The sequence below is a fragment of the Aythya fuligula genome, chromosome 27 (assembly GCF_009819795.1).
Source record: "Aythya fuligula isolate bAytFul2 chromosome 27, bAytFul2.pri, whole genome shotgun sequence".
Taxonomy (NCBI): domain Eukaryota; kingdom Metazoa; phylum Chordata; class Aves; order Anseriformes; family Anatidae; genus Aythya; species Aythya fuligula.
This window is the reverse complement of record NC_045585.1, coordinates 338,118-353,540: the sequence shown is the minus strand read 5'-3', so window position 1 is coordinate 353,540 and position 15,423 is coordinate 338,118. Positions and strand designations below refer to the sequence as shown.

The window sequence follows — 15,423 nt, the reverse complement described above, 5'->3', positions numbered from 1 at the left end:
ACCTCTCTAGGAAGCCTGTTCCTGTTGTTCCAGTGTTTTACCCACCGTCACAGTAAAGAATGTTTTTCCTTACACCCAGTCTGACACCCCCTCACTGCCCCGTGCGGCTCTGTGCTGTTCACATGCATCCTACCATCGGTTAGCAGGGAACAGAGACTGTCACCTCCCCCTGCGCTCCTCTCCTCAGGAGGCTGCAGAGAGCAAGGAGATCACCTCTCAGCCTTTTCTTCAGACCAGACATCCCATGTGTCCTCATCCTCTCCTCATAAGTCATTCCCTCCAGTCCTTTTACCAGCTTTGTTGCCCTCCTCTGGACACTTTAAAGGACCTTAACATCCTTTCTATATTGTGGAGCCCAGAATTACATGCAATATTGAAGGTGAGGCCGCACCAAAGCTAACTGTAGTGGGCGAATCACTTCTTTTGACCATCTGGGCATGATGTTTGATGTACCCCCAAAATGCAGTCCGCCCTCTTGGCTGCTAGGGCACACTAGCTCATGTTGAGGCTGCTGTCAAGCAGCACTCCCAGATCCCTTTCTAATCAGCTGCTTTCCAGACACTTGTCTCCCAGCTTGTGCCTGTGTCCAATGTTACAACATCCCAGATGTAGCACCTGGCATTTTCCTTTGTTGAATTTCATGCCACTGATGATTGCCCAATGCTGCAATCTGTCTAGATCCCTCCACAAGGCCTGTTGTCCCTCAAGGAGGTCAACACTGCTGCTGACCATCCACCAGCCTGGTGTAGCCCCATTCACTACAGCCCTTTGGGCTCTACCATTCAGCTAGTTCATCAGCCAGTGTAACATGAACCTGTTTATCTCACAGTTTGACAATTTGTCCAGAAGGGTACCATGAGGGATATCAAAGGCCTTCCTGAAATCCCCAAAATCTACATCTGGCACCTTCCTGTCATCCACCAAGCAGGTGACCTTATCATAGGAGGAGATCAATTTCAAAGACAGGACTTTCCCTTTGGGAACCAGCGTTGACTGTGTCTGATAACAGCTTTGCTCTTTAACTGACTCTCAATATCCCCAGGAAAATCTTCTCCATAGCTTTTTGTGGGAGTGAGGTTAGACTAACAGGCCTGTAGTTCCCTGGGTCTTCTCTCATGCTCTTCTTGTAGGTGGGTATAATGTTGGCCAGCTTCCAGTCAGCAGGGACCTCCCAAGACTCCCACGACCTTCAGTAAATTGCTGAGAGAGGTCCAGCTATAACATCTGCTGATTCCTTCAGCGCTCTGGGGTGAATCCCATCAGGCTCCCTGGACTTAGGAACATTTGTCTGATACAGCTGGTTCCTTACACGTTTGGTGGCTACAGATGGAAAGTCGCTGCTCCCCAGTTCATGGTCCTCCAACTCAGAGGACTGGGCAGCCAATTTTTTGAATGTGACATGCTCTTCCAGGTGGAAACAAGTCATGGCTTCTGCATTCTGTTGCCCTAAGAAGAAGGGGAATGTATTTTTGATTGGATGTACTTTATGCAACCTCATCAGTCCTATGAGGAAAAAATAGAGATTGGCACTAAGAGGAATGGTGGTTACTGGATATTGGTCTGGCAAAGTTAGAAAACTTTGCCAGAACTTATCCTAAGTTCTAGTTATAGACAAGACGTGCAGTTTACAGCTGCTTAGTGTTCTCCCTCCAGCATGACATGCAGCTCTAAAACTCAAGTTCTTTCTTTAAATTATTTTTGTATTTTTTTCACTTTTTTAATGAACCCAGTCAGGTGGGCAGACTTTTTTTTGTTTGTTTGTTTGTTTCGGTCAATGAAAAAAATTATATTGATGCTGAAAGCTGGCAAATAAACAGTTTTCCATGTTGATCTGTTCAGGGACTATACCTTTAAACTAATTGTGGTGATCAGAATGCTTAGTACTTAATGCTGTTTAAGAGTTTTCTGAAATGAGTGTTTCTATATTTCACTTTCCACTGATTACAGTAGACCCTCAGTCTTTACATAGCAGTGTAGTCATTTATAATCCCTGAATTTGAATTAACATATGCTCCCAGTGGCATTTATTTTCCCATCAGAAACAGGGAGTAAAAGGGAAATACTGTGGATCAGTTTGGCTTCCCTTGTAGTGGATAAATGAAATTATTTTAGATAATCGGTAAATGAGTTTTGATTTTGAAGAAGACCATTAGAAGCAAAGTCACAAGTCTGGCATAGTTCCCAACCTTTGTGTAAGGCTACTTCACGTGAGTTTAAGTTCAAGTATGGATTAGGTTAGAACATTAATTATATAAAGTACTTTTTTTGATAGTTGAGCTGAAATGACGAAATCTGATCCTCCTGCTTTTGTTGTTGGTACTTAGGCTTTGGAGCATTGTATTCTTGTTTGCAGGAATTCAAAAACTGGAGTTAAACTTAAAAAATTCCACTTAGTTGTGAAGAAGAAATGCTTACTCTGAATCTTGTTCTAATGGGATATATGAAGGGATTTTAATGTATTTGTATGTTTGGTCAGTGTTCTCTTAGTTGTCTGTGAATTAGGGCACATGGAAAGCCACAACGTGGTATCACTTAAATTTGTGTAGGTCTGCAGGAAGTTAGCTTGACTAATATAAATTGGCCATGGATGTATTCAGTTAAAATGATCAGTATGTATTTCATGTGCACTTAAATGTAGGGTAGGAAAAAGAAATAAAGATCTTATGAATAAAAAATGGTTAACCCAGACTCAAATTGAGTCAGAATTAAGCTGGGAAGTATTTACCATAATGAGGAACTTCCTTGCCTGTGATTTAGGTGTCTTATGCAAGGATAGCTATTTTATAGCTTTTTTACATTGCAAATAGCCATTGTTGATTCTTCTATTTAGTTCCAATTCTTCTTCCTTTTTTTTTTTTTTTTTTTTTTTCCTCCATAAACAAGTCTGTCGTGATAATCCTGTATTTTGTGCACTGTTTGGCTGCCAGACTGGTTATATCATAAGTGAACTATTGTTGTGCTAGTATAAATAAGCAGGAAATGGTTTATACAAATGAATCTGTTCAGTACAACTTCAGTAACTACAGTTGGAGATAAGCTCATCATCAAAGGTGTAAGGTTTCTGAAGATAGAATGTACAGATGTTGCTTGTGACTATTATACTGGGCTTGGAGTGTCTTGGAATTGCCTGATAGTTCAAATTCAGATTATTCATATGTAACATTAACTGACCATTATGTTTTGTGTTCTACCCCACCTTTCTACCACCCCCAATTTGATAGAGCTCTTTGGCAGAGACACTAGACAGCACTGGCAGTTTAGATGCTCAGAGAACTGATATGATTTACACTATCGAAGACGTTCCTCCATGGTATCTCTGCATATTTTTGGGGTTACAGGTATGTTTCAAAACAGCTGCTATTTTTCCTCTAAAAATTTTAAAGCTTATTTAGCACTTTCTGTGTAGTTTCTTGCATTTGTGTATGTGTTAATTTTATTCTTCCCACACTCTCGCATATTTGAAGAAACTGTTAAGATAGTGTGATTGACTTCAGAAGAAACTAAGATTACTGTGTTAATAATGATTTACATTATTGTTTGCTGGCTTATGCATTTGTGAGATGCATTTAAATGTTTATTCTTCTAAGATGTTCGTAGAAAATATATGAACAAATGCTACCTGCAAAGCTTCAGAAACTGACATCTTGCACCTCTGGAATTAAAGATGGAGAGAGAGAACTGTTTAGCATTGAAATCTTGTATATTAAAGCTGATACTGTAGTGGTTTCAATTCCAGAAGCTTGATAGCACCATCTTGCAGTCATAATCTGTAAGTTGCTAACAAGCAGGTGTCACAGAATCACAGAACTGTAGGGGTTGGAAGGGACCTCTAAGTGTCCTCCTCTTGGAGTGAGAATGTATATATGCATTCTACAATCAGTAGGATTGTAGTGGTGAGCAGGACCCTACTACTAGTTCAACCATTTGCTTATGTGAAGCAGAACAGCTCATTTCATCTCCTTTGTTTCTTGAATGGCAATAAAATCTATCCCACAGGAATGCAGAGAATTTGTTAATATCTGTAAAGTATGTTGAGATCTCCAAGCAAATACATTCCAAAGCATCTTTTTACTGCTGTCTTTCCTCAAGGGCAGGCAGTACTGTAGGGATTTTTATTTGCATTGGTGAATATGGTGACACCTGTTTGTTTGCTTAACATGTTTGGATTGCAAAAAAATTAGTGAGTACCTAGTGTCTGGTACTTGGGAGCCTATGTACATGCTAGTTTGTGTGCTCTAAATTAATTTGTAAGCTAATAGTTTTTCACATGGTTGAAAATGAATGGAGTTATTTATCTGCTTTTCTGAATTGAAAGCTGTTTTCAGCACAGTTACCTAGATACCTCCTCATCAAGAACAGTAGCCATGTAGCTATGTAAATAACCTAGTTTATTCTACATAAATAGCGATCATTAGCAACGGGCAAGTGGTGGCTTGACATAGAGGGCAAATAGTTGTAGAAATGCTTTAGAACCAGGAAATGAGAGATCTGATGGATAATTAAAAAGCAAAAACATCCAATAGAAAAGAAAATACCTTCATAAACTCTTTTTAAGAATTGTCTGTGGTATTAACAAACCATTTCTTTTGTTCACAGCATTACTTAACATGTTTCAGTGGAACTATAGCAGTTCCCTTTTTGCTTGCTGATGCCATGTGTGTTGGATTTGACCAGTGGGCTACCAGCCAGTTGATTGGGACCATTTTCTTCTGTGTGGGCATCACTACATTGTTACAAACAACTTTTGGGTGCAGGTGAGATTTGGGGTTTGTTTCTAATTATTGAGCTGCTGATGATAAGACTATGCTTCTCAGTCAGAGATCCAAGAAGTAGTTAGTCTGTTTCCAAAGGATAAATGTGAAATACAAGATAAAAATTTAGTTACAGGACAGTTAGTTAAAGCTTTTGGAAAGCTGCTACAAAAAAAAAGTGGATCTGAATTCAGAGAAAGCATTCCATGGGTTAAAAAAAAATAAAAAATAAAAAAAACAATGCAGGAAAGAAAAAGAGAAGTCTATGAGGATAAGGAAAAATGTGTACACCTTTGTAAAGAGGAATTAATTTTGCTATTTTCCTTAGTTACTTTAATGATGCTCTATTTTGCCAACATTTAGGTTAAGGTTAGTCCTACAGCAAATTGTGGCTGTTTGTGTAAGGTGCTTGCCATATTAAAAGTGTATGGTGTTTGGAGTCATGCCACAAAATAAGCATAGTTGAAGAAATGTGTTAACATCCAGCTCTGCTATCTTAGACTGTAGTTTGAGTAAAGTGGTCTGTGTAATGTATTCCCAAAGCTGATTTAAGAACGTTGAACTTTTCCTCCAGAAATGAAAAATACAATAATCAACACTTGAAAAATACAATAATCAACACTGGAAAAAGGATGAGGATAACTTTTTATTCTTTGAACCAACTATCTCTGGTCATTACCTTGCAATAAACAAGTAACTTGCATTTATTTGTTAGTTGTTCCAGTTGCAGGCTATGATCCTTCCTTGAGATTGAGAAGAAACACGTACGTTAATGTAACTTTATGGGGATGCCTCACACTTGCCTTTGGTGTCCCTAGGAGAATTCAAGAGACCATTACAGGCACTAGTAAATACTTGTAAAAATCTGGTGGTGTTAAGAACAGAATGTCGTAAGCTTTATTAACATAAAGCATTTAAAAAAAAAAAAAAAAAAGAGTCTGTTCTTCACTGCAGAGAGAAGTGAAAACTTACGATGACTCTGCCTGTGAGAACCAGGAATAGCTAAAACCTGCAAAGTGATTCTGCCATTTTTCTGAATAAACCAAGGATAAGTGAAAACAGAAAAGTACATACTTATGAGTATGTTCTCATATGATTACTTGAATGATTCTTGGTCATTTTAGTTCACTTTAAGAACAATGGAAGCTGAAATCCTGCATTCGAATAGAAAATGGACAAATGCCCCCACTACTTTTACGATTTATTTAAGAAACAGAATCTTTGGGTGGGAGAAGTTATCCAGTAGGGTGCAAAAGACAAGCCCGTGGTAGATCACTTTGATTTTTAGATCAGTTTTTCATCCAAAACCTTTCCAAGTATGTCAGGTTTTCAATATAATTAGTTCCTATTTTGGTTTAAAAAGATACATTGCTAACGTACGTTTTGTTTTTGAAAAATAATGTTTATATATTTTATTACATTTTGCTAAATTTAGAACATCACTTTTTTTCTTATGGAAACTGTCATTCTGATGGCAACGTAGTAGTATTTAAATTGATGAAAAAGAAAATATTCATCTTTCCCTAATGTGTTTTCCTTAGTCAAGGCAGATCATGTTTCTGCCTGAGTGGCTCTCTGTGCTTATTGGGTGTAGCTTGCCTTAGCTGTAGTCATACATTCTCAAGTACCTTGTCCAAAAGGAGGCAGAGGAGCAGAGCTCTGTGCCCTTTGGTATTCCGAACCTGATCAGCCTCCCTTTAGTAGGGAATGTTCCCTACACACACACTCCCATTTGGTGTTTTATATAGGAAATTGAGGTATTGTTTGACCGAGACAGGAACTGGGAGATAAGGTCTTTTATTGTTCATCTTGAGTGTTCCCTTCCTGTGTTAAATGAAGTTTGAAAATCTTGAAATTTTCTAGGAAAAGTGCAGAGTTACAATGGTATTGACTCAAGGGAGTTTGGTTTTCCTGTGACTTTAATAGCTTTCTTATTCTGCCTCAAATTTATCAGGAAAAACAAAAAGCTCAGTTTTTATACTTCCTGAGACTTCACAGGTCTGAAGTTTGTCATCTTTTTTTCTCTCTTCCCCCCACCTTGAACCCATCTAATCTTAGGCTCTGTCTTCATTACTTGATATAGAGTGATTTGGGGCTCTTGCAAAACACAGGTGTGGTCCCATGAGTTTTAAATGCTCTGTTCCTTGTCTGCCTTCCATGGTTTTTCCTTTTCTGTGGCTTCCACTTGCCTGTGAAGGGACATTTATAAACCGAAGAGGTAATTGTGTCTTAAAATAAGTTAACCTGTATTCATGAAGAAAATTTCAGTGGCTGAACATTTTATAATGATCTAACATGTGATTGTGGTTTTATGTAAGGGTGGGGCTGAGATAAAGCAGTGGCATTCTCTAAATGAAGTTTTCAAGTATTCATTGGCAAGTCCTTCATCTGCAAAGTATTTCAGCAAATAAAGCCAGTATGGTTTTGAAAGGGCAAATTCCATGGTTCAAAGGTCCTTAAAGATGGATTTAGCTCCATTTATGAGGAGGCGCTGTGGTCAGTTTGGTACCCATACTAATTTTAGGAATTCAAGCAATTTATTAGTTTATGTAATAACCAAAAGATTTGGCAAGGATTCAGAGCAGTTTAGCATGACTGAGAGAATCAAATACAGCTTTAATATACCTAAACATTTTAGGTTTACTGCTGTGCCCATCACTACATTGTCTAACATTCCATGTCTGGGTGAAATGTTAAGATAACGGAGATGCTTCCAGATGACTTCTACTGCATGAAAAGCTCCATCTTCACAAGGACTAGTGCCAAAATTGAGCAACTTTAGGATTTAGACACGATATTTGTATACCCACGCTGGCAGTTCTTAGCTGGTAATGAATGTCTGGCTAATAATGGAAAGCTATTTCATAAATCATGTTCCAAACTACAGCTGTCTCTCTGGAAAGATACTGATTATGGTTGGCTGATTTTGAGTAACGTTTAAAGAAATGATAGATGAGGAGAGAGACTGCTATTTTCTGTTTAGGGAATTAAATCAACACCAGCATTTTAAGCTTACTGGCCCTTTGGTAAATATTTTGGGATAACTGTCTCTTATGATGGTTTAATAGATAACTATGCAAGACGTGCTAGGACCCTATTGTGCAATATGTAATTTATCCAGGTGTATAGTCTAGATCTACAAAGATGAGTCAGGTAGAGTAAAAAAAAAAAATACCATTGCATTTTAAAATTCAGCAAATGTTCCCAGTTAATAGTGTCTTTTGACCAAACAGCTGAGGTTCTGAATAGGCTGGCAAAGGCCAAAGGAAGGAACCATGCAGTGAAGATTTCTTGGTATGACTTTAGGGGCAGTTGTTAAAGCTGTGTGAGATGAGGAAATAGGGTCTAAATCAGGCTGTTGGTATTTCACTTGAGCATGTGAACATTCACTTAAACAAACAACATAATTCCATTGTTCCCAGGAAAGTTCTCTGAACACTTAACTGAAAAGCTTGTTCAAAACATTGCAGGAAACCCTCAATTTTTTTTCTTAGATGTTTTTATCCCTCAAGACTTTGCAATTTTATCTTTTTAAACTCAGAAATTTTACCTAAATTCTGTCAACAAGAAATTATGTGTACGTGGGATACAGGAGGATCTCCTGAGTTTTGTTTCAGGTCATGAGTAGGGAAGTTGATTCATCAAGTGTGTACAGTCCTAGGTCTTTAATACAAATTGTGTACCTGGACAAAGTTGTCTCCATGGGTTTTAGTGAAGCATTTGACTCTGTTCCCCACAGATTTCTCCCAGGAGAAACTGGCTGCTCATAGCATTGGGTATACTGTTTGCTGGGTGAAAATCTGTCTGGATTGGTGGGCTCAGAGTCATAGTGTATAGATTTCAATCTGGTTGGCAGCCAGTCACCAGTGGTGTTCACAAGGGCTCAGGATTTGGCCCGGCTTTGTTCAGCATTTTTATCAACACTCTTGATGAGGGGATGCAATGCCCCCTCAGTAAGCCTGCAGCTGACACCAAGATGGGTGGGCATGTTGATCTACTTGAGAGTAGGAAAGCTCTGCAGAGGGACCTGGATAGGCTGGTTCAATGGGCCATGTCCAGTTGTATGGCCTTTGGCAGGGCTAAACATTGGGTGCTGCACCAGGGTCGCAACAACCCCACACAGTGCAGGCTCATCTGGCAGAAAAGGACTTGGGGGTGCTGGTCAACAGCCAGCTGACCACGAGCCAGCAGGAAGTTTAGACTGGATGTCAGGAAGAGTTTCCTAATGGAAAGAGTGATTAGGCCTTGGAACATGTTGTCCAGGGAAGTGGAGGAGTCATCATCCCTGGAGGCATTTCAGAAACGTGTGAGTGTGGCATCAAGAAGCACGGTATAGTGATGGGACTCAGTAGGTCAAATTGATGGTTGGTCTTGATGATCTTGAAGGTCTTTTCCAACCTAAATGATTCTGTGATTGTGTGGTTTTATTATCTTTAGAAGGAGAATTCTGACTCTGAATGCCCACAGCAACATCTGCATGCTACATATACCACCAAGTGAAGGTTGTGCAAGGTTTCAGAAGGGTATTTTATGTCATAGGAAACTCATAATCTGGACTTGTCTTGGTGCAACTGACTTCATCCCTGGAGAATGCTCTTGCATGTACATTTACAAAATCATTATGCAGGGAGAGAGTACTGTGTAGGTGGGATAGAGGAGTAACAGTTCATTAGAGGTATTGGATATTTTGCCATGGGCACCAGCTTGCTCAGTTTGCCCAACAAACCTTGTCAACTGAGGTGAATCATTCACTTGTGGCTACTACTGTTTCTTCCCCAAAGATAAAACTTTTTTTTTTTTTTTTCTCCAGAAGAAATGTGAGAGAAAATTGTGTGCAGGTCAGGTGTGCTTTGGTGGCTCATATGTTTTACAGAGTTTAAATTTTTTAATGTAGCTTTCAAAGTTTGCAGTAGGTGGGTCAACATTTTAGATTGGTTATGGCCCAAACTCCTTTCCAGTAGTAGTTCAGCTGTTCTAATTTCTTGCCTGTGAACTTCTACAGCCGTTGTCCGTAACATGTTCGACAGAGAAAAACTCAGAACAGAAGCATGATCTTTTTCCCCTACAGACGTTTTTCATCTTTCTTGTCCCTTTTCTGATCTTTATCTAAATCTGCTGCAGGTAGTTCTTTTCCTTTACTGGTACTTGTACTGGCATCAATGCACTTGATTATGGCTGTAAAACAGCCATAAATGTAGTGCAGTAACAAGAGCTGCATGAGCAATTGTTTCACATGTTATGGTTTGAGATCCAATCCTTGGTGTTCGCAGAATAGTTCAAAGTGCATCCTCTTTGTAGTTAAGTAACATCTGGATATTTGTAATGCTATGCATGCTATGGTTTATTCAATAAATACATAATTGGTGCTGGTGAATGCTCTTCAGATATTGAACCTTTTGGGAAGTATAAACACCAATGCTAAGAATGTCATCTTGAAATTCTTGCAACGTTTGCATTTATTGTTATTAGGCACCTGGAACATCTAATCAGCACTTATCAGCCTAATTGTTATTTACATGTACACTTAAAGATGAATTTGTAAATGACTATACTTCAGGTTATGCAAAGAAAAGGTAGAACATACAGACTGCTTACTTCTGTCAAAGAGCTTTTTTAATGTTGTGGGACTGTAAAAGCTGCTTGTTCAGGAGTCTGGCTAGTACTTACATCAGAACGTGCATCCTTATCCTTGTTATGATACCGAGTCAAAAACTCAAGTCAATGTCTGGTATCTGTGTGCCAGTATCCAGTAATTATCCGTTATAGGCATTGTGTTAATAACTTCACTCATGTAGTGTCTTATGTTAAGATTTCACTTGTGATGTCTTAGCATTTCTATGTCTGTCCTTTTTTAATAAGAAATTCTCATATTTCGTAACTACCTGATAAAGGATTGTTTTGAGGATGAGTAAGCACCTAACTGCAGTTGATACCCTGACACAATACTGTATCACAGGGTAATATCTCCTCTTTCCCTTTCCACCAGGTTACCCTTGTTTCAGGCAAGTGCTTTTGCATTCTTAGCGCCTGCTAGAGCAATACTTTCCCTGGAGAAGTGGAAATGTAATAATACAGGTAATTGTCATTTATGCTTGCTCCCATTTAAGTGACAAATGATGTAGGATGACATATAGTGCAAACTGCTGAACCTTTCAAACAGAAACTGAAAGTAATGAGCAGGGAATAAAAATAAATAAATCTAATTTTGCAACATTTGAACTTGGTGCCTCCTTGCTTTGGAATAATTCTTAAAATGCCCTTGTGGAATTCTAGTTTTAAGCCTTTATATTTATGTTCAATCTATTTAAAGGAGTTAGATAGAAGATGAAAACTGTAAGAAAGTTTTAAGGGAAAATTGAAGGCCTTATAAGAAAACCTGTTCATGTTAGGGTTAACATCCAGTTACAATTTTGCTTTGAGGGAGAGGGGGGGAGAGAGGGAGGAGGAAGAGAGAGAGATCTTTTAATATTAAGAAATCTGGCAGTAGCTTAAAATAATTACTTTGTTAATATAGAGAATGGCAGAAGGGTTAAATAAATGATTGTGTCCTCTATTTGGAAGTAGTGAGTCCATAAGAGTCCTTTTTAGTTGAGGAGTAGTAGTAGTAATTCTGAGCAATGCTCAGCATCACCTCAGGATCAGTATTTTTTCTCATTCATAGTCTTTGCAGAGCAGGCTTTAGCAACATTTGGATGTTCTTTTTAACTTTTTCTTTGCTACCTTTGCCATCCTGAAAGGTAGTGAATTTATTTCTAATGAAAATGTGCAGTAAAACTGGTTGTAGGCTGCCTTTTCTTTAATTTAGGTTACAAAACTGAAGTGGAAACAGCTCTGGACGTTTTCTTTTTAATGGGGCGTGGTTATTCAGTAATAAGGTTGTGGGCAGTGCAAGATGGCACTGTATAGAAACAAGACTGCCAGATTCTAATTGAAGGTCTTCAGGGGGGGGGGGGAGGGGTAGGGAGGCGAGGGTGTTTGAGGTCCTTTAGATTCTCTAGCGATTTATATTTCTGTTATTTGTGTGTTTATAACAGTCTTCAATTCACTCATGACCACTTAATCAATTTTTCTAGTGTTTTCCTGTGTAAAACATAGCTTTAAGCATTCACATTTTCACACGGGAGTACTCAGCTACTGGGAAAGAACACGTGGGTTTCAGTGCTCAAGATGTAAAGGCATACTGTGGTGTACTTCAGATGTTATGGCTGTGTTGGATATTTCTTGACAAAATACGCCAATGTCCTAACATGCAACTTGTTGAAAGAAAAAACTGTCTGATAACCTTTGATTGCAAAAGCAATTTTTCCACTATTTCAACTTTTCAGAAAGAGCCTTTGCTGCATTTTGCTCTTGAACCTTTTAACTTTCAAAAGGCGTCAGATGGGGTTGTTAGTATGGGTCAATTCATCATTCAGTGAATAACCTAAATTGGCAAACAACAAACATTGGAATGTTTCCTTGATTCCTAGTGTGCAATTGAGTACTTCTCCATTCCACCATTTATTGGGGTGGGGAAAAAATGATCTATATGACCTTTATTTCTGGAGGTTATTTTTTTTTTTTTACCCGCTTTGGTACAGTGGGTAAAATTAGTGGTTAGCTCTTGGGAAATGTAAGCATGATATTATGCGATTTGTAGCACTGCAGAACTTCTTTTCTGTGTAAATTAAGTCTCATTTGTTAGACACAGCTTAAGGAGAAATTTATTTTTTATTAAATATGGAAAAGTGGCTGAGGAATAAGTACCTGTGTTTTGTCTTTTCTTTTGGTAAGATATAACAGTTACAAATGGAACAACAGACCTGCTTCATACTGAGCACATCTGGTATCCCAGAATACGAGAGGTAATGTGGGAGTAGCCTTTAGCTGTTGATCTGTCCGATTTCAGTTAAGTTTCTCATTTAACCATCTGTGTGTTCTTGTCTTTAAGTTGGTAATTTCTTCTTTCACTGCAATTTCATTTGAATATATCCCTTTACTCATTTCATGGAAGTCTTCATTTTTTCAACTTGTTCGTTGCTGAACAGCAAATACAATCAGTTAGTTGCCACATTCCAAAAGATACTCAGTAAAATGCGCAAGTGAGATGAATAACTGTTCTTGTAGCACTCACCAATTTGTGCTCACCAGTAGCAGTTCAGCAAACCATAAGCTACTACCACTTGCCTTCTGTTACTCTGTTCAGTAGGCTGTCCAGTGGAAGGTAAAATGCAGTTAGCCAATGTGTTCATTACTAGGTGTCTTAAATTGGAGACTATCCTGATGAGACATTGATTCTCCCAAGATACTTGCTGAAATACACCAAACTCCTTTTCCATTCGCAGCATCACAGTCTGAACTTCATCAGTCTCCGCAGAGCTCACAATGAGGGTTGTGCCCAGGCATCACACTAGGCTGCTAGATAGTGTAGTCCAAATTAAGGCGTGTGTCATGGAATTTATCTCCCATCCCGTTGCTTTGGGCTGCAAACTTTTTCTTAATTAAAAACAACCCCTCTCTCTTCCCCATGTTCAAACCATAGCTACATCCTGCCAAGAGCCCTGCAGCCAAGAGGGCTGACAGTCTCCTGAGACCACAACGCTGCTCTATACCAGCTTCTAAGGAGCACTTGTGAACAATGCAGCATACACTGCCCCTAGGAGCTAGGAGCATCACCTCCGTGGCGCCACCAACCCTTGCCGGCTCGATCTGAGAGCTTAAAGGTTAGCCTGGAACCCAGGTCTCCTGTCTGACAGTGTGATGTGCTATCCACACAACTACCAGACTGGCCCACTGGTCTGTTGTGTAATAGTTTTGTGAAGAAAACCATAAGTGTTATGCTTAAGCAATAAGTCACTTGAACCTAATGAGCTGTTTTATGACGAAAAATTTGCTGAGTTCTTCTGTGTCACTGAATTCTTTTAACTGCAGTTTGTAAGCCAGAGTAGAAAAAGAAATGTTTTGGTTTTGCTTTCAAGATGCAGCTGAACTGTCTCTTTCCCATTTTTGTGTGTTCAGATCCAAGGTGCTATTATCATGTCCTCCTTGATAGAAGTGGTGATTGGTTTGCTTGGCCTTCCTGGCGCCCTCTTGCGATACATTGGACCTCTGACCATCACTCCAACTGTTGCTCTAATTGGCCTCTCTGGTTTCCAAGCAGCTGGAGAAAGAGCTGGCAAACACTGGGGTATCGCAATGTTGTAAGTACTCCTGGGTGTTCTTGTCTTAGGCCAGTGGGTCCCATCTGGTAAGTTGTCATGGAGGAATTTTGGAGTGCCAATGAAAAACCTGAGTCTGCTTGACTGCCAAAGGTAGCATTGCAGTGCTCCCATCACGGAGAGGAGTACAGTGTACAGGAATAGGGTCAGCTAGCAATTTGGGAATGAAGACCACAGTGACTCTGGGAGAGGAGGAAGGAAAGGAGGCTGAAAGTGAGGTTTGGAGAACAGAGTTTTGTGAAACTAGCTGGTGGGGGAGCCATGGACTGCTGAGTCTGTTAATTTAGTGACAAGTATCCTGTGAAATACTGTTGATAACCAGCCAAATCAGGATGAAAACCACATTTTATGAAGTATGAAATTGGCTGAAGCAGTTAGAATATCCGATGTATAGCAACCAACTTTGTGCTTGCTCTGGAAGTGGAAGGAATGTCTTGATCCAATCAGATTCTGACCTAACTAATCTGTTAGCACAGTACTTTGAACATATAAAGTATTCTGTAAGTGCAGCTTATGATTAAAAGGGCTGTTTAAGACTCTTACTTTGGGTGTTAGCATCATGATTACTGTTGTGTTTTAACCCAGCTGGCAGCTAAACACCACGCTGCTGTTCACTCACCCTCCCCCCTCCCTCTCTGGGATGAGGTTGAGAAACAGGAAAGTGAAGCCTGTGAGTTGAGATAAAGACAGTTTATTAAGACAGAAAAATAATAATAACAATAATAATAATAATAATGATGGTAATAATACTACTACTAACAGTGTGTACGAAACAAGTGATGCACAATGCAATTGCTCACCACCCGCTGACTGATGCCCCGCCTAACCCCAAGCAGTCCCGCCCCCCCCGGCTAGCCACCCCTATATATTATGGAATACCCCTTTGGCTAGTTTGGGTCAGCTGTCCTGAGTCTGTCCCCTCCCAGCTCCTGCTGCACTCCAAGCCTGGCCGTTGGCAGGACAGAGTGAGAAGCTGAAACATCCTTGGCTTGGTGTAAGCACTGCTCTGCAACAATTAAAACATCAGCGTGTTCTCAGCACTCTTCTCATCCTAATGCTAAACATAGCACCCTACCAGCTACTAGGAAGAAAATTAACTCTGTCCTAACTGAAACAAGGACAATTACTCTTTTATGTTAAGCAGCTGACAAAAAGGAACACTTGTTTTCCTGTAAAACACATTGCATGCAAGTTGGGACTAACATTATATCAATTGTATAGACCTGTGATGGAAGTTGATATTTTGCAGATGGAGAAAACAAGTGAATTTAGGGACAGAGTTTAAATATTACCCAACCATAAAGTATTTCTGGCTTCTGCCATTCAAAAATTATGCCCTCATTGGAAATAACTCATAGCCATATAGAGTCACTAAAAAATAACTTGATCTCTGCAAGATGTGGCACTTGAATTGTCTCAATTTTTCTGATGAGATAAAATGATTGTATCACTCACTATCTAGCACGGCAGAATAA

The 15,423-nt window shown here is 39.4% G+C and overlaps 1 protein-coding gene across 4 annotated transcripts in view; it reads left to right on the top strand.

Moving 5' to 3' along the window:
- The window catches only part of SLC23A2 (solute carrier family 23 member 2), a 54,110-nt gene that overhangs the window by 27,319 nt on the left and 11,368 nt on the right, over nt 1–15,423 (top strand). For all 4 annotated transcript variants that reach the window (XM_032204217.1, XM_032204221.1, XM_032204218.1 and 1 more), the window contains 5 exons: nt 3,222–3,338; nt 4,597–4,754; nt 10,738–10,826; nt 12,525–12,595; nt 13,749–13,930. In XM_032204217.1, coding sequence (XP_032060108.1) covers nt 3,222–3,338; nt 4,597–4,754; nt 10,738–10,826; nt 12,525–12,595; nt 13,749–13,930 — 617 coding nt within the window. The remainder of the gene's footprint in view (nt 1–3,221; nt 3,339–4,596; nt 4,755–10,737; nt 10,827–12,524; nt 12,596–13,748; nt 13,931–15,423) is intronic.